The sequence below is a fragment of the Rattus norvegicus genome, chromosome 10 (genome assembly GCF_021556685.1).
Source record: "Rattus norvegicus strain SHRSP/BbbUtx chromosome 10, alternate assembly SHRSP_T2T, whole genome shotgun sequence".
NCBI classification, from domain to species: Eukaryota; Metazoa; Chordata; class Mammalia; order Rodentia; family Muridae; genus Rattus; species Rattus norvegicus.
In genome coordinates, this window is record NC_141543.1 from 36338772 (window position 1) to 36358492 (window position 19721).

The window sequence follows — 19721 nt, forward strand, 5'->3', positions numbered from 1 at the left end:
CCAGCCCCTGCTTGAAATATTTTAACTCTCTGGATGTGTGTCTTCTCTTGGTAATAGACACCCAGTTTCTCCAGAATCCCCCCCCAAGTTAGCAGAGACCAAGCAGCAAGTAAATGGATACAATCATATTTATTATAGTTTCCAGACTCCCATCTGACACATATCAAAAGCAGAACATTGCAAAGGTCGAGCAGCAGGCCCCTCAACGAGAAGGGTCCCAAACCTAACGACAAGGGGTGATAGATGAGGTTAGTCGGGGGTTCTTATATCCCTTGCCGTATCAGCACTCCTAGAGTCATCCGGCTTCAGCCCTGCCCACAAAATCACGGAGTCACGGTGCAGAGGGGACACAGTTGCCAGACAGAGTCTTCACATGTCTGTACTGAATAAGCAAGTTACTTTTGGTTGCTGTCATTTTAGTTTTTTGAGACACTTTCCCTCTGTAGCTTAGACTGGCCTGGAACTCACAGGGACCTGCCTGAGGGATTACACGTGTGCGTGTTTTAGGGCGTGGCTGTCTTGCTTTCCTGTGGGGAAAACAGAAAAGGGGACCAGCTGCTCTGAAATCAGGCGATCAATCACCTGAAGCAACCCCAAGAGTTCCCAGTCATCTCCTCACAGTTCTGAAAATACAGCATCAGACATTTGCTCCCAAGGACTCAATCAGAAGTGGCTGCCAGGAACCAAACTCCCAGCCTTCCCTGGGGGTGCCCGTATTTGCAGACAGTGTTCTCAGGGAGCCAGGACGCTGCAGCTTACAGACCTCAAGCGTCTGAGGTTTGCTGAGTTTTCTTGCCCCCTTTTCTTGACAGAGGGCTTTCACTTTTATTAGGAAAGTGCAAGAGAAATGACAGACATTTGAAAAATACTCAAGACGTTGGCGGGGTAAGGAGGCCCAACCCCTCATCAGAGAACCGTGACAGGAGCCCAAGGCTTATCTTTTTATACATTTTTTTTTTCCCCGGAGCTGAGGACCGAACCCAGGGCCTTGCGCTTGCTAGGCAAGCGCTCTACCACTGAGCTAAATCCCCAAGCCCCCCAAGGCTTTTCTGAAATCCACCAATTTGCCAGAAAGTAAGGCTTGCCAGAAAGCAGGCTTAAGAGCCTTTCCCACACGGGCCAGAGGAGATGGTTTTACTTCCAAACACTGAGGAAAGCCTTCTGGGCAAGAGAGATACAGGTGAACAAGGTTACCGACAGTAGGCTGCATGCATTTCAGATACGGGGCAGGAAGAGAAAAATGAAGACATCTCTCAAACTACTCTATACCACCAGACTCTTTCTTCCATTAACTCTCGCACCGCAACCATTTCATTCATAAAAAGCACATAAGGGATGAAACCCTTTGGGGGAGCACCAGTGACAGCTAGCTGTCTTTGAATACTTTTAATTTTTTTCTTACAGGAAAAAATCTACAGGACATTTAAAGAAGCAATTTACAGAACCAAGTGTATTTCATGATTTTGCCTGCATGGCTGTCACGGGAATGGTGCAAACAGACACCCACTTCCACTCATGCTGGGTCTATTGTTTTGTCTTAAAGGGCAGAAGTGTCGGCACAGACCTCTGTGAGGCTGATGAGGAGTAAGGGCAGCCCAGAGCTCATGACCTGACAGCCCGAAGGAGCACTCTTTCTATGCCAAGGCAGATGAGGCTGCTTCTGATCCGACAGCAGCTCCCAGCAAGAGTTCATGGGCACCCACACCAGAAAGCTCTCTGCCTTCATGGGCAGCAGGCAAAGAAAGAGCAAGACACAGACTCCTTCAGATCCCTGCCTCAGATGCTAACTGGCTAAGCATTTCACAAACCACCTGCTGGTCCTAAGGGAAACCTCAGGCCTCCCAGACACTAAGACAGACAACCCAGGTGACAGCTGTACTGATATGGAGTATAAGGACGGCTTTGTGGACACAGAAATGGTTCTACATTAACTCTGCCCATTTAATGCATACTTCTTTCAAACAGTACTCCCACATGTAACCTTCCCCCACTCCCCGGCTTTCCTGTGACCTATATGGATCATGTCTGAACTTGACCAACACAAGGATATTCCTGGTGGTATGAGCACAGCCAGCAGCTTCTGCAAAAGCACTGACAGAAGCACACAGACCACTCCATCAACCCAGCCACCGAGACACACGGAGAAATCTAGGCCTCTGTACAATGGGCTGACTGGGCCTGTATAACCAGGCTCCCTTTCTCTATTTAAGTTGTATTCCTTAGTTCTTGGACAGCACCCAGGGCCCCTGTCCTGCCCTGTCCTGCCCTGTCCTGTCCTGTGTGTTGTCTCCCTTACATTTGAGCATGAACCTTTAACAGCCTGTTCAGATGGTAATACTTGCCCACATGTAATTTCTCTTCAAGCTGAGCACAAGAACTGTGGCCAAGCTGGTAACATTAATGGCTGAGTCAAAGGGTGGTAGGACACCTCTTTAGTTATAGCAATGGCAGGCAGATCTGTGAGTCTGAAACTAGCCTGGTCTACTTAGTGAGTTCCAGCCCAGACAGGCAGACACAGTGAGACTGTTTCAAAAAAAAATAAAAATAGTTATATTCTGTGAATTATTCAGATGGCTAGAAATTAGTTTGAACAATCAGAGCCATTTATTCAAAAGTAAAGTGTATCCGTAAGAGAACTGTAACCCCCACAGAACACAAGTGAAGAGGTTCTATTCCGTTCTTGAATTGTGCGACTCCTTAGTGGAAAGGGATGCATCTTCTAGGTGACCTCACCAACCCCTTTTCCTGGGTTCTTTTTTTCTCAGAAGGAAAACTTCAGCCAGTGACTCATTGACTCACTCATTCATCCAGGCCAGAGACTGAACTCAGGGTCTCATGAACAGAGCACAGGGACCACCATGAAGCACCCAGCACAGTTCCCCATCCCCCAAGTCACTACAGTGACTCACAGATGACCTGTGATATCTGTGATATTTGGAGAAGCAGAACATTATTAGGACCTATTTTTCTTTATTTTTGAAAATTGTTCCAAAACTAGAGGCAATAGTTTATTAAATTGACTTTTCTAAAAAATAATTGCCATGCTTTGCACAAAACTGCACATTTCCTAAAGAGTGTTCATTTCTGAATCATTGTCCGAATTACGCAAATTAGAACACAAATTCAAAGACAGTTTTCACAGAGAGTTGTCATGTTGAGGGGAATTATAAATCAGACCTTATAGAAATGTGAGAAGCTGTATGCTAACATGAGGTTGGCACCAGGAGCTCACTAGGATGGACAGAAACCCCTCAATTCCTTTGGATTGCACATCTCTACACAGTCGGGGAAAGAGCATCCATTCTAGCTTCTACCTAAGGGGGACAGGGCAGATGGGGGTGCAGAGCCACACAGGGAGCAAGGCTTGAGAGGCGCTCCAGACTGATGGGTGAGCAAAGCAACTGAACAACAGACCTGGCCCAGGAGGCCGAGGAGAATTTAGACTACAGGATAAAGAGCTTTGAGCTTGAGTCTTTACCAGAGCTTCCAGTGCACCTGCCCTGCCTTTAAATGTAGATACAACTGGAAATAAAAACAGGTAAAGTGAGAAGAGACAAGCCCAGAAATCCCCTTTGGGATCTGTGCTTTTAGCTGCATATTCTCCCTGCAGTACCAGAACAGATACCCTTGAAAAGCAGGCCTGGGATGTGGGGCAGCAGCGGAGAGAGTCACTTTCTCCTAGATGAAGGTGTTCCTCTGAGAACTCCTGCTTCTTTCTAGAGGAGAGACAGACCAGGAAGCTCTCATAGTCCTCTGATGGAGGCTACAGGACCAGAAATGACAGCTGGAAGATCGCTTTCTTATACAGCACCTGCCTCACTCACAGAACAAGAAGTTTTACAGAGCTATACTCTAGAATAAGGAAATGTATTCACGGCACTTAGATATGCTTAGAGGCTGTAAAATGTCTTCCTGAAACTCTGCCACAGTGCCCTGGTGAGGTAGGTGTCTGATGGGGAAACTGAGGCACGTCTGCTGACTTTTCATTGTCTGATGAGGCAGTGGTCCAGCTAACAGAAGAACCAAGTGTCCCAGTCTCTAAACTTGATTTACCCTGCTTCTCAGAGGGCTTACCAATGCTATTGAAAGACCCGGCAGGGGAAATGTTCTATTCAAACATACATTTGGACTAACTAGCTACTTCTCATTCTCCCTCTGAACATAAGTTATCTAAGACAGAGCAAGTATAAACAAAAGTTTGTAAGTCAATGGTGCCTAACAGTCTATGTCAAGATGCAGGCCAGTCTGTACTAGTGACTGAAAAGCATACGCTGATATAATTCAAGTAGGAGCAACCCGGGTCCTTTGGTATTCCTGACACTCAAGCATAAATGGGAGTCAAGGGCCCTTAGGACACACCCATCTTTCTTTCTAAGAACCTCACTGGCTTGACACAGGGAATAAAGTATGACCCCTCTTTCGGTGACACCATTCTGAGACTTTCTACACAAGGCCAGGCCCGCCTGGAAAGGCAACTCCCAGCAGTGAGAGAGATGTGCATTACTGAGTTCATGTAGAACTCTCTGAAGTCAGACAGGAAGGGCGCATCAGGACAGGTCACACATAACACATGGGGTGACAGCACAGGTCACATGCACTAGCACCATGCCACAGGAGTCGGAGAGGACAAGCCACAAGTTCGGGACAGTCCCATCTGGTGTGCCATGTGCAGAGGCCACCTCTGGTGAGGGCGACAAGCTTCTGCATGCCTTCCCAGGGGATGAGGGGGCAGAGCAGAGAGCTTACCACTGCTGCTTGGAACAACCACCTAGCTGAGCTTAACTCCTTCATAAGCTGGTAACTTTCCTAGACCTTATTAATATTCAAAGGATAAAAAATTTCATTTCTTGATCAAGAGAGAATGATGTAGAAGATCAGTTCCAAGATATGGCTGCGGGATCTTGGGCAATTTACACGGCTCGAACACGATCATCGTAAGATCAAACTCATTGTGCTCAGAGCGCTAGCCTTTGGAAATGAAATTATTCCTTCTCAGACACTCCTGAGGTTTCCACGGAGTGGAGTCCACTTGTACTGGGACCCTAAGTCAAAGCAAAGTGCTTACACTTGAGACTCTGGAGCAGCCAGTGGCAGCCCGTCAGAGCATGTCCTGTGAATGGCTGTTGCCTGGTTAGAACTGCTGACCTGTCCTTCCAGAGGGTGAGCCAGCTCTGTGCTCTGCATGGGCAGGACCAGCGGGAACCACTTCGACTCACACTGTTTGGGATACTAGGATATAGCATAGGAACAGTTCATGCACTTTATTTCTAAAACCCAAAGGTCAAGTGGGGCTGAGCTGCTCACTGTGCAAGATGAACCAGCAGGACATTCTCACCTCGAATGAAAATCTGATTTATGTGTCGAGTAAACACTTGCTGGTAATCCACCTTGGGCTTTCGCTTTTTCTTACGGGACTGGCCCCGTGAAAGGGTGGTGGCCCTGGAGAAGGTACCTCCCACACTGGACCCTTCTGTCCGTGTAGTCCTCCCTGACAGCTCAGACCTGGACTCCTCCCTTGCAGATGCCTGCAGGGAAGAAGGGACGGAGCGGGAGCGCCTGTGTGAGCCTCGGTCAGTGTCTCCTCGTCCCCACACTGAAGCCACCTTCCAAGTAGATGTCTGGGAGTAACGAGACAGGGTGGAGTCCTCCACTGCAGACTTGGAATCCGCTTCCTTTTTGGAATCTTGGAGTTTCAGCCGATCAAATAGCTACAAGGAAAGCAGTGACAACTATCAGCCTTGGTAATGCCTACAATGTAACTGTCAGCACACTTGACAAGGTCAGATCCTTAGGCACATCTTGCATGACATTTCTAAAGGTAGCAGTCACTTTCTAATTTCTCTAACTGATTCAGATAATGACGAGAAGATACTGGTAAAAAATACCAGTATCTCTGTGGTAAAAAGCTGAAAGGCATTAGAGCGTTTGAAGAGGCAACTTGTGGCTCACAGACATAGGTAAGAAGCAGGTGCTTTTGGGATCTGCTGGGAGCATGAGGTGAGGAGCTAAGGCTCTGATAAAGGCAGCGGGCTTGTCATCATGGCTTCTATGCTAGAAGGCAGGATGGGAACTCAAGAGGTCAGGGGGAGCTGCCTACCCTAGTGAGAGTCAGCGAAGAATCCCGTTCGTATGCTTTGCCTAAGACAGGTTTACGGTAGGTCTCATCCACGTCTGTGAGGGCCTAGAGGAAGAGCCCAAAGGGAAGAAAAACAGACATTATTTATGGAGGTTTTGCAAAAAGGCAGAAGACTATTTAATCAGAGCAGGGCTAAACAGGTGAGTGACACAGCCTGGACCCAAGATGGTAAGGTCTGACAGCAGCTGCCCAGGACTGCCAAGCTCTTCCTGGTAGACTAAAGGAGCTTCTTTGACAAGGACAAGGCCTCTGCATGGCAGATACTCTAAACTTTCAGTGCACATAAATATGCAGGAAGCTTATTAAAATTCAGACATGAGGTTGCTCTGTTTTTAAATGTGAGGTTTTGTGTTTCTTTGGTTTGTTTTTTCTTTTCCATCTCCCTCCCTTCGTCCAACCTCTTACTCCCTCTTTTGAGTGAGGATCTCATTATATAGACCTGGCTGGCCTGGAACTCTCTATGTAAATCAGGCTGACCTGGAATTCACTGAGATCCACCTGCCTCTGCCTCTTTCCTGCTGGGGTTAAAAGTGTGCACTGGCACACTGCTCACTTATTTTCACATTTGTATGCAGGGAGAAGGTGCACACTGTCCATTGTGTTGCAGCTCTGAGGGGAAAGGCATCCAAGGAATACCTTGTCAGGAGCCAAGGAGTATCACAAACTTAAACAGTGCAACAAATCTCACAAGAGATTTACTGAAAGAGACACAAAAGTGTGGTTGCCTGTGCCTGGGTGAGAAGCAGCAGAGAACTGACCAGGAGGCAGGCTTTATATAGGGTTTCTTGGGGGCAGGGTTTTCAGAGTGAAGATTTCCAGGATGAGGATTGGTGGGTTTTCTAACCAGGAAGTAGGAGCTTTTACCCTACAAAGCAGGTTTATATGGGGTTTCCTGGGGAGCAGTTTTCCAGAGTGGAGGTTTTCAGGGTGAAGAATAGTGGGATTTCAAATCCCGAGCTTAAGGTGAGCCCAGGGATTGGTGGGGTTTTGAGTTCAGAGACTGGTGAGTTTTCAAGCCCCAGAGGAAGTGATGTGAGTGCAGACTTTTTACTCTACACATGTGTTACCACTCAGGCATAGGAGTCAGATGACCAACAGGACTCGGTTCTTACTTTCTACCAGCGGAATCTGGGGATCAAATCTTGTCACCAGGCTTGGTGGCCAGCGACTTTGCCTGCCTAAGCCACTTCATCAGTCCAAAATTAGAGATTCCCACGTGCACTGTTCAACAGAATTCTCAGGTAATTCTGCTTCAGGGCAGTGGCAGACCACACACTAAGAAACATGACTACTTCTTCAGCCTCAGTCTCAGTAAGCCTGGGGTTCACCAGAGTGACTTGAACAGTGTCAGCAAGATCAGCCTCAGAGGAAACTGTCAGGATCTATGACACTGTGCAATGGAAGTTACTCTGAAAATGTAAACTCACCCCACAAATCTAAAAACACATCAATTATGACCACTCCTGTCAATAAATATACTCTTTTTAATTCTCTCTTCCCAGGTATGGTGGCTCACCCTGTAACCTCAGGCAGGAGACTGAGGCAGGACGACAACTGCCACAAGTTCAAGGCCAGTCTAGGAAGCATCATGGGTTCCAGGCTGTCCAGAAATCCTGAGAGAGAAACTTGTCTCTTTTCAACAAAAAATCATCACAGTGTGCTAGCCTACTTTAAGAAATGAGAAAAGAGGCTCAGAGGGATTACCAAATGGTGAAGCCCCTAGGATCTAAATTCCATAACAATTAAAAGGTGAGTTTCAAGCCAGATGCCCACCTTTATTCCCACCACTCAGGAGACAGAGGCAGGAGGGCCTAGGGACATTCTAGGCCAGCTTGATCTACAGGACTAGTTCCTGAGGTACATAATAAAGAGACCCTGTCTCAAACAATCAAACAAGTCAGGTTTTAGAGGCCATAAAGACTCGGGCTATATAGCCTTGAACTTCATCAGTAGGAACTGACATGGATCGAACTCCTCTGGACTTGGTTCCATCTATAAAAAAGAACCAGGAGCTCATCTATAAAAACACATAAAGGGGAACAGGGGTGGAAGGCTGTAAGTTTGAGGCCAGGCTTAGCTACGGTGTGTGTGTGTGTGTGTGTGTGTGTGTGTGTGTGTGTGTGTGAGAGAGAGAGAGAGAGAGAGAGAGAGCGCGCAACTGCAGGCACCTGTGTGCTCACTCTAGGAGACCAGCAGTCAGACCCCAGGTGTCACATTCCTTAGAAGCTGGTCATCCTGTGTTTTGACACAGGAAATAAAGAATGGCTGTCAGGCATGGTGGCACACACCTTTAATCCCACCACTCAGAAGGCAGAGGTAGGTCAATCTCTGTGAGTTCTAGGGTAGCCTGGTCTACACAGTGAGTTCCATCAGGAGTACATACTGGGACTTAGCAGTTCACTGTCTGCAGTCTGGTCTGCAGGGCTAGATCCAGGACAGCCAGGGCTACACAGAGAAACTCAATCAAAATCAAACAAGCAAAAGAATGGCTGGTGGGTAGTCTATTCTAAATTACTAAAGGAAGACATAAGTATTCTTTAAGGTTTTAGGTCTATAGGACAGGTTAATTCTTTAATTGGTGGAGGGAGGCTATCTTGTGTGCTGTTTTTAAAAGAGCTAAAGAGGATCATGTGGGTTGATGTTCGATATTTAATCAGGTAGAACTTGAGGGAGGCAGATTATTTTCCATTATGTGGATGTGCTTTAGTCATTATTTCTGAAATTGGCCTCACTGATGTTGTGGTGGTTTGGACAGGAATGGTCCCTACAGACCCATGTGTTTGAATCCTTGGCCATAGGAGCGTGTGGCTTTGTTGAAGGAAGTGTATCACCATGGAGGCAGGCTTTGAGATCCTATGTGTTCAAGCTATGCCCAGTGTGGTGCACAGTCTCCTTCTACCCGTGGATCAAGATGCAGAACTCTCAGCTCCTCCTGCATCATGCCTGTCTGGATGCTGCCATGCTCCTGCCTTGAAGATAATGGACTGAACCTCTGACCCTGTGAGCCAGCCCCAGTTAAATGCTGTCCTTTATAAGACTTGCTGTGGTCATGTTGTCTCTTTACAGCAATGGAATCCCATCCTAGCAGCACTCCAGCATCTCTCACAGATGTGAGATTAAAAAATAACCTCAGTCTCCATACACTGCCCCATATGCCTGGGAGCAAGGGAGCGCCTTTGCTTTAAGGGAAATGAGCAGAAAAGCTATTTTCTGTGATTGTCAGGTGTACAAAGTATAATTCTGAGAAATTACTCCTAGGCCTTTGCTTAACGAGGTTACTCCCGCCCTTCAGACACACGGGTTTCTAAGAAGGCTTGTTACCATGTTCCAGAACTTGTCGAAGGCAACGAGGAAGCCAGTGCAGACGCCGCGGAGTCCCTTGAAAGTGCGGATGTGCACGTTCACCTTCACCCCCTCTCGGATGCAGCGGTGCAGCTCGCCCAGAGGGCTACCCTCATGCACTGCAACAAGAAAGCCTTGTCAGGTCAGCGCTGGATAACGCCTGCCTCACTGGCAGGCCGCAGGGCCGCCGGGGCACCAGGGCCCCCTGGCCCACCTGAGGAACCCTCTCCCTCACTAAGGCACTCCATGGGCAGCAAGATGAACTCAGCCAACGCACTCAGGAGGCCAGATTCCAACAGACTGCAGAGAAGCCGCCATGCGCGCCTCAAATCTAAATCTTTCACTATCTATAAATGTCTACTCTGTTTGATGAGGACAGTGATTCTAAGATGCACCATTATTTTTTAAAAAATGTCTGTAGGTAAAAAAAGAAATAAAGGGGAGTGCACACACCAGTAGCTGGACTTCTCTCAGTCCTGTGTTGTTCAGTTTAATTCTGAACTGCACTCCTGGGTCACCCTTTTCATAAACCAAAAGCCTTGTTCCTATATGAGGGCACCATACTACTTTTTAAATATATGCTAGCCTCTCAAAGAAAATGGCTTTTTAGGGAGCTGAATATTCGTTAAAATACAAACATATTTTAAGCAGAACATGGTAGCACACCTTTAATCCCAGCACTCTGAGGCAGAGGGAGGCAGAGCTAGTTCAAGGCCAGCCTGGGCTACAGAGCGAGTTCCAGAACAGCCAGAGCTATACAGAGAAATCCTGTTTCAAAACAAACAAACAAAATCATAAACAAACAAAACCATAAATAAGGGTTGGAGAGAGATGGCTCAGGGGTTAAGAGCATGGACTGCTCTTCCAGAGGTCCTGAGTTCAGTTCCCAGCAACCACATGGTGGTTCACAACACCTGTAATGGGATCTGATGCCCTCTGCTGGTGTGTCTGAAGACAGCAACAGTGTACTCACATACATAAAATAAATCAATCCTTAAAAAAGAAACTATTGAAAAGTCATAAACAAACAAAAACATAAACAAACAAACAAAAATGGACATTTAAAAATATAAGCATTATAGTTATATCTATGGGTTCAGATAGCTGTTCGTTTGGGTAATTTTATATTATGTGCCATAAAAGTTTAAAGTTGTAAACTGGATGTGGTGGCACATGCTTTTTTTTGTTTTTGTTTTTTTGAAGGTTTCAAACACCTTATTCATGAGACATAATTTAATTTCCTATTGTGTATTAAGCAATGTACCAAGTACTGTGTTTATAACCAAGAATAACAGACTTCCTGTCAGCTGAAATCTCAATATTTTAAAATAGTAAATGTAAATTTCACACATGAGTAAGTACTGTGAAGAAAACATCTTGTTTTTGTGGTGCTGGGGATCAAACCCAGGACTGTGTATTCTAGCCAACAGCCAGTCTGCAACCCAGACACGACCCTAGTTCTGAGACAAAAGGTAACTTAGATAAAGGCAGCATGAATGGAATTGCAGACTTGGCTACTGAAACAGGCAGTCTCCAATGCCATGAACAGAATCCCTAAAAGAGGAAGCGCTCTTCTCTCACTACACTGGGTGTCCTGTACATAGCATTACCTGTCTGTCCCACTGATAGGTCCAGGGTCAGAACAGCTGACAAGATGCTCTCCTGGGAGTTTGGACAGAATCTCGGGAACAAATTGCAGCTGAGGTCCCAGGGAATTTCAGGTAGATTTTATATCACTTTAGAGGTTGGAAGTCCTGACCTTTGAGCCTGTGAGTCCTAAAGTTTTCAACACATTCCCTGGTGGACTGTTACCTTTATTCACTCAGCTTTACTCTTTGCAATCAATATTGTTGGCTTCTAAGAAGGCTAGCAGTGCTGATGATCTGGGTAACTGAGGACTGCAGTTAGCATTTATTAAAACAGAAACAATGTAGCCGACAGGAAACAACTCCCCACTTCCTCTACCTTGGCCTGACAGCCACTGTTCCGTGGCACATGCTTTTAATCTCAGTACTTTGAGGCAGAGGCAGGCAGATTTCTGTGAGTGCAAGTATAGCTGTTTATAAAATGTAAAGTTGTTTCAGTATCAGTATTTATAATTTCATTTGCTTTATTTTAATCAATATATTGCTATAGCTGCCTTTAGGATGAATTAGTCTTTTCAATTATATCGTTTCTAGAATTTAAAAATTTTATTTTTCTTTTTTTTCTCCATCTTTATTAAATTGGGTATTTCTTATTTACATTTCAATTGTTATTCCCTTTCCCAGTTTCCAGGCCAACAATCCCCTAACCCTTCTATATGGGTGTTCCCCTCCCCATCCTCCCCCCAAAATTTTATTTTTCAATCTATCATATATGATATTAGGGTTCCTCATGGCACCTGGGACAGAACTTGTTGTAGAATGGCCTTTTGATGTACACTCTGGGTGTGCTCCTGGAGTTACTGTATTTCGGTGTATATCTTCACAGCAGGACGAAAGGGACCCGATGGTATGAGGCGCACGTGCTGAGTGTCTGGCTGCTGAGAGCCCTAAAATAGCATCGTGCGAGCACAGCAGTGTGAGCACGCAAGGAAGGGGTGATGGGCAGGGGAGATTCTGTTTTCATGTTGAGAGCTTCCCCTGCGGAGCCTGGTGCAATGACAGACTTTCCCCGGTTCATGTCAGTTTATCTCCACGTGCTGCTAGTATTCAGAAACCAACCAACCAACCAGCAAACCAAAGAACCCCAATATATTACACACACACACACACACACACACACACGCACGCACACACACGCGCGCGCACACACACCAGTTTAGATAACTGATTTCTTCATTCATGAGTGGGTGTAGAATGAAAAAACATGACAGATGAAGGAAAATCCTCTTGGAAGAGAAATGACTCAACGAGTGAAAAGTGGGAGTTTATATGTCATATTGGACATGAGGTTACACGGTACAGTCGGAGGCCCAGTGACAGGATCAATGGCCTTAGAAGGAAGCTGAGGGGCTGGCTAAGCTCACAGCCAAAAATATAAGAAAGGAAACAGAAAAAACTGCTGGTCATTAGCTTGTTTTCTGACAATGGCTTTGAACCTTTAGTGTGTGTGTGTGTGTGTGTGTGTGTGTGTGTGTGTGTGTGTGAGAGAGAGAGAGAAAGAGAGAGAGAGTGTGTGTGTGTGAGAGAGAGAGAGAGAGTGTGTGTGTGTGTGTGAGAGAGTGTGTGTGTGTGTGTGAGAGAGAGAGTGTGTGTGTGTGTGAGAGAGAGAGAGTGTGTGTGTGTGTGTGTGTGTGTGAGAGAGAGAGAGTGTGTGCGTGTGTGTGTGTGTGTGTGTGTGTGTGTGTGTATCTATGCATGTCACAGCTTTCCAACATCAGGTATGTAAGCAGCATGCAGACCCTTACTCAAAGTAACCTCAGCAAGTGACCTTTTTCCCTTGCAAGTCCAAGTTTCTTCATTTGTAAAACAGAGTTGAGCTAGTAACCTTCTAGACCACATTTGGGAATGTCTCTGTAATTCAACTGACTGAAGCTCGCCACAATGCCCTGGTTAGATGCTCTGCACACCAACAGGCAGCGTCTCTTCCACAAAGTGGAAGTTCCCTTTCTAGGCTGAACAAAAAAGGGGCCTGTATCTTCCTGAAACAGAGAGCAAGCTCGCATCCTAACTAAGCAAAGGGCAACCCGGGTATCGTAACTCTTCTATCTGTAGTATTTGATTTTTCTTCTTCCGAAAATCCCACAAGCTGGAGTCTTAGGAGTCGTTTGCTTCTCTCTGTAGGTGGTAGCATCACCTATGAAAGCCGCTGTCAAGGCAAACGTGAGCTTCCCGTTCTGAGACTTCGTTCTTTCCCAGCATTCCCATGGCAAACTCCGGAAGCATATGAAGCAGACTCTTAAAACTTACTATGGGGAAAAATGCATCATTTTGAAGAAAAGTTCTTCCCAAATCCCTTCCTCTCCTGCCACTAATTTTGAGACACCCATCCAACTCCAGATGAGCTTTGCCCTGCTTGCGGTCAGCAAGAAGTTCAGGCCAAGCATGACCGACCACCTTCTTGGCGTTCTCCATCTCTGAAGCATAGTTCAGTGCAGACTTACTTGATGCTTGGCACATTTCAGGTCTCCTGGCTCCCTTTACAAACTACAACATCCGGCTCATTACTGCCACTCCAGGTTCTGTAAAAGCCAGGCCCCCTGGTAAGCTTGCTTTAAATCTATCGTTTTTGTTTAAGTCTCACTATGCCTTAACGCACGAGTACTTTTGCTACCAAGAGGCTGAGGATTCTCCTGCTGTATTCGGATGAAAACCATGAACAGACAGATCCCTAGTTCAGTCAGCTCCTTGCTCTCCTGTCCATCCATTCCTCCACAGTCAGCTTGATTGTTCGCTACTCCTCCACCTCACAGGTCTTGGCTGCCCTTCTCCATCCACAGACTCTGTCATGGCAGTACTCCTTCAGTTCTTCAGTCTCAGCCTGTACAGTGTCTGTTCCTAACCACTCTTAGGAACTCTCCTGTGACCAGTTAGCTACTGTTGGGCATGCCTGGGGCTCCAGCATCCTCAGGAGGTTGTCCACTCTTCATGTCACCAGGTCTGCCTGCTCTGCCCAAGACAACGACCACACCCAGTGAGGCTGTTCAGCTGAGGATTCACGGAGGCCGAGTGTCCAGCAGAAGAGGGTAACACCGAGGAGGACAGTGAAACAAGGGATGTGTACATGCACGTGCACAGACCCCAGTCTGCTAGCCGCTAACTGCACTCGGTCATACGGTGCGCAGGTTTACTGGGTACACTTCTGGCTGTCATGAGTAGAGGTGATTCTTCTGCCCCTGACTGAGGACATCCGCAAGGTGGATGGGATCATCCAGAGAGGTTGTTGAGTTAAAGTAGTATCTCGTGGAGCCATTAGGGTGACATCGTAGGGTTGAAGTGCCAGTCTGACATGGTGGTAGTTGTCAGTATGATGGTCTCCAGAATAGAAGTGAGGGCATATCAGACGGGCATGATAGCTATGGAGATTTCTGTTACCGGACTGACAACAACCTGGGGTAACATGCCCCAAGGGTCTGAAACAAAGTATTCTGGGCAGACATGAGGTGTTAAAAGTAGCCATAGTTCCTGAGGAAAGACTCCAAATGCAGATGGGGCTGGTTGATTAACCGCTCCAGAGTTTCTGAGAATGTGGTGCTGGAGCAAAAAGGGCACACTGACCATCTTCCCTGGTGGCAATCCCAGGAATGGTAACAAGGCCTTTCACGGCACCACTGGGCTCAGGGACCACACAGATAACAGTGGCCAATCCCTGCCTGACATGAGGGTTGTTCCTGGGCAGTTTGGACTACAGAAGGGCTCTGGAAGGGTCTGAGAGCTTCCAATTAAGAGACTGAAATGCTCATGTGTTCCCAACGTAGTCATTTCAAGAGGTAAACAAAATACTAACAAGTATTCAGAGTGAGGACAAGGACACGATGAGAAAACCACAGAATCAACTAACCTGGGCTCACAGGGGCTCATAGACACTGAACCGCCAACCAGGGAGCCCGCATGGGACTGACCTAGGCCCTCCACACATATGTAATGGTTGAGCATCTTGGTCTTCACGTGGGAATCCTAACAGCGGGAGCAGGGGCTGTCTCTTTGGGACCCTGGGCTCTCTCTTCTGGCCTCAATGGGAGGAGACGCACCTAGTCTTGTTGCAACTTGATATGCCAAGGCTGGCTGACATTCATGGGAGGCCTCCCCTTTTCTGAAAAGAAAGGGAAGAGGGATGGATGGGGGATGGAGGAAGAACCAGGAGGAAAGAAGGGAGGGTGTGATGGTTTGTCTATGCTCAGCCCAGGGAGTGGCACTATTAGAAGGTGTGGTCCTGTTGGAGTAGGTGTGTCACTGTGGGTGTGGGCTATAAGACCCTCATCCTAGCTGCCTGGAAGCCTATTCTGCTAGCAGCTTTCAGAAGATGTAGACCCCTCAGCTCCTCCTGCACCGTGTTCCTGCCATGGTAATAATGGATTAAACCTCTGAATCTGTAAGCCAGCCCCAATTAAATGTTGTCCTTTTAAGACCTGCATTGGTCACAGTGTCATGGTGTCTGTTCATAGCAGTAAAACCCTAACTAAGACAGAGGGGAAACTGCTGTTGGGATGGTAAAGTTAATTAATTGAAATAAAACAAAATAAAAAGGAACGCTCACAACAAAGACTGACCACAAAGTTAACTTTCTCCTCTGGCGAGCTTTATCTAACAACGCCTACCCCAAGTACTGGAAGGCACGGTGGCACTCAGGAGAGATCTCAGTCCGGTTTACAAGGAGGCTCAAAGGCATCAAAGTTGCTTGTTCAAGGTCATTTGCTTAGCCAACAGCTGAGCCAGCGCTCAGTCCAAGCAGCTACGGCATCCTGACCTTTAATTATGTCAACCTGAAAATAATGACAACCCACAGGAAGTGACTCTAGATGCCGACGAAAACTTCTTCCTAATTAGAAAATGTCACTGTCCTAAATGCTTTCAAATGTTGATGAAATTAACCCTTACAGAGCCAGACAGACACTGCTTTCATTAACCACGTTGGGTGTAACTGGCCTAAAATGAAGCAGTCAGAAAGGAAGAGAAGCCAGTGTTCAAACTTAAGTGAACCCTATCCATTATGAAAAGGGCTAACCTCTACTGCATATAAAGTATATTAAATACCTTGAATTTTGAAGACTGTGTTTTCATCCACGCCCATCCCTAACCTCAAATCCTAAAGGTGTCCCCCATTCCCCCTTGGAGAAACTCCTTAACAAACCTAATCCTTGAGCTTTAGTCATGGAGCTTGTCCTTTGTGGTACCCACCCATCTTTCCTGGTGCTCCATCTGCTTCAGGTTTTCAATGACGAGGGCCAGTAGTGTGAGGTCTTAACTCCAGAAATGAACTTAATCACGAGAGCCAGGTGAGGCTGTGCCTCACACAGTCCTGACAGCACAGTAAAACCAGAATCTTCCTCAAGTGTTTCCCGTAACAATCTTGCTAGCAAGGAGGTAACAGGAATAAATGGGGAATAAATGTCACGCTCTGAGACTTGGGTACCATTCAATAACTTAACAGTGGCAACGCACACAGGCAAATAGAAGGTACTGTAGCTGCTTGTTCCAAAGCCAGGCACGCTCTGTCTTTCTGTTACTGCTGTGCGAGCCAGCTCTGGGAAATCCTGGCTGGGCAGGGAAGATCTGGTACAGTATGTCAGCCCACAAAGGCACCAGCAGCACTGCACTGCTTTTCAGGGTCTTTCTCTCTCTCAATAAACAAATTTCCAGGAACATAACAAAACAAAATCTGCTGACTTCACACCTTCTATTCCAAAAGAAGTCACTTTAACATTGTAACGGTTTAATTAGCAGGCTACAGAAGCTTTGACTGGCTAAGTAGGTCACTGTGTTCACAGGGCAGATGTCATAACTATTTGATATAACCCTAGGCTGTTTTTATTCCATTTAAACAAGATCTAAATAGCACATTAGAACCTTTGCTTTTTAAGGCTTCTTTCACCCTGAGGATCTATTAGGAAGCTGCAAGAATTTCTTTTGTGCCATTTACACACCTTCAGAATTTAAAACAACCTGCACACACGGACAACCTGAGCCTGACAGATCTGCTCCAGCCAGCCAGTGGCTGTAAAACCGCACCTGTGTTTTGGTAGCATTCTGTGTCTGCCGCACTCAACACTAGCAATTTAGGTAATGTGAACATATGGTGATCAAGTCCCTGCATGGAAACGGCACCCCAGGCGGGGCTGTCACTTCCCATGTCGGGATATGAGACGTCTCTTGTGCTATATGTGGACGTATCTTTCTCCTCACTACTCCGCCTGACCCTCAAATGCCACTCAGCTTCATTCTGCCCCTGTGCTCCAACACAACTTCTGTACATCTCCTCAACTCCCTGCAGTGGTCCCCAAGACCTCTTATCATTTCTGCAGACCTCTGATGTCCGCCCCATCCCCCAAAACTGTCTACAAGCCCCACAATCTCTTCGTTTGCCTCATCACTCCGCAGCCCCTCTGCAGCTCCTCACCACCTGGGGGACACTCCTCCGGACATCAGTAGTCTGCAGATCTTTACCCCGTGGGTCGTCACTCTCCCTGTTCCTCAACTCATGCACGGCTTCTGTGATTCAGAGGGGATCTTCCCCGCGCCCCTACGGCCCTCGGGACTCCCGCAGACGCCCTTTGCAAGCCCTCCCTAGACCTCCGGCTGCCCCCACAGCACTCACAGGGCATCCGCGTGAGCACGTTGCGGGGTGCCTTCTTGCTGCGCCCCGGGCCCTGGCGTCGCGACCCGGCCGTGCCGTCCGTGTCCTCCTTGACCACCATGAGCCGGCGCAGGCGCTGGATGCGCTCGGGATCCGGGGTGGGCGCGGCTCGGCGACGGGCCCTGGACGAGGTCCCGGCTCCCGTGGAGGTTCCGGTGGAGGTTCCCGCCGAGGCCGGCTCTCCCGTGCCCCGAGCTCGACCGCGCCCGGTGCGCCCGCCCTTCAGGAAGCTCTCGTACTCCGCCACGTTGTTGAAGCAGGGAGCGTTGGGGTAAGGAATGGGCGGCAGGCGCGGCGCGTACAGGGCCAGCAGCGGGTCGAAGCTGTAGGAGCTGACGTCCAGCCGCGGGCTGGGCGGGCTGGCTGGGCTGCCGGCGCGAGCCGACCTCGCCCCCCACTCGCGCTCCTCCATGTTTGAAAGGCCCGCAAGCCGAAGCCGATGGGCGGGAGAAAGGAACCGGGCCGCCAGAGGGCGGCACTGCGCAGCCGCAGCCGCGGCCCAGGGGCACGCACTGCGCAGTTGCTGCCACCAGGGGGCAGCATAGATTTGCTCTGGAGAACTGCAGGGGGCGTGGCGCAAGGCAGGGGCGTGGTGAGAGGCGTGACTTGCCTAGACCTCGCTCCGCCTCTACAGACAGCTGACAGGTTGAGGCTGTTCTCTGACCTTTTTGTTACTAGATGCTATTTCTTACTTCTCATTTCCCCCCTCCCATTGACATTTACTGTCTCTTCTGAATTTGAGATCTAACAATGAAGGACACATTACTCGGAAGCAAAACCAACATTCCGGAGGCAGTAAAAATTAACCATTTAGAAAAACTCACTGATACGTATAGACAGACAGCTTAACGCGTAGGCCCCGAGATCAGCATTTTAAAATCCCAGGATGTTCTGTTGTTCAGATTGAGCTGGAGGCAAAAGACAAGAAGACAAGACATACCCCGTTTTTCATTCTTGTTGAGTATATTCCTGACGTGTGTCGGGTTAGCCTGTCTGGGCTCAAATTACTGAGCTTCCTTGGGTTTTCATTGTCGTCTGAACTATGGCAGGAAGGTTACAGAGTACACAGTGAGTGCATATTAGCTGGTTGATGATATAGAAGGTGGGTGATTCCAATCACCTCCTTTCCCTGCCAAGACTGGAGAACCCTTGGTATCAAAGAAAACAAGACTAACTCCATTGATGTTTTCCTGAGTACAGCAAAATCCGAAGAACCAACACTATTTAGCTCTAATTCAGCAAAACTCTTTAAGATATATTTCATATTGGGGCTGGAGAGATGGCTCAGTGGTTAAGAGCACTGATTGCTCTTCCAGAGGTCCTGAGTTCAAATCCCAGCAACCACATGGTGGCTCACAACCATCTGTAATGAGATCTGATGCCCTCTTCTGGTGTGTCTGAAGACAGCTGTAGTGTACTTATATATAATAAATAAATCGATCTTTTAAAAAAAGATATATTTCATGTTTATGTTTGCTGTCATGAGAAATCACAGCAATCACAGAGGCCAGAGGGTGTTGGACCCCCTGGAATTGTAGTCCTTGTGAGTTACCGTGTGGGTTCTGGGTCTTCCTTTGGAAGAATAGCCAGCGCTCTAACTACTGAACCATCTCTCCAGCCCCCAAAAGTAGGTTTTTAAAAGGCAAGTCTCCTGTAGATAGTCCCACCTCATGCAGCATAGCTGTCTTGCCTCTTGCCACCTCCAGCCAGTCATTCTCCTAACTGCTACCACCTTCTCATAGTATCAACCAGCATTAAGTCTACACGTGCTGCTTTGGGCTCCTCTTTACTTCCTGTGTGTTTGAAAATGTGGCCCCAAAGAGCACTTGAGTATCTTTAAGACAGAGATGAAACTTAGCTCACGGCAGAAAGATCAAATGAAGAGCAAGCTTTGGGTGGGTAATGGTACTTGACGGCACTGGTATTTAACCCGGCTTATTGCTTTAAAACCCCCTGCCTGAGTGGA

The 19721-nt window shown here is 47.5% G+C and overlaps 1 protein-coding gene across 2 annotated transcripts; it reads right to left on the bottom strand.

Annotated features, from left to right (window-relative positions):
• Positions 1 to 110: 110 nt before the first annotated feature.
• Lsm11 (LSM11, U7 small nuclear RNA associated) lies at positions 111 to 18182 on the bottom strand. Of its 2 annotated transcripts, NM_001173384.1 has the most exons (4): positions 17717 to 18174; positions 9458 to 9597; positions 6098 to 6181; positions 5247 to 5708 (listed from the first exon to the last, which is right to left on the bottom strand). In NM_001173384.1, exons 1-4 carry the CDS (start codon positions 18165 to 18167, stop codon positions 5301 to 5303), a joined length of 1083 nt encoding a protein of 360 aa, NP_001166855.1. In that variant the 5' UTR covers positions 18168 to 18174; the 3' UTR covers positions 5247 to 5300. The 2 variants fall into 2 exon arrangements, with proteins under 2 accessions (XP_087429920.1, NP_001166855.1); XM_087573794.1 differs by lacking the exon at positions 6098 to 6181 and having other exon boundaries at positions 111 to 5708; positions 17717 to 18182.
• Between the last annotated feature and the right edge of the window lie 1539 nt (positions 18183 to 19721).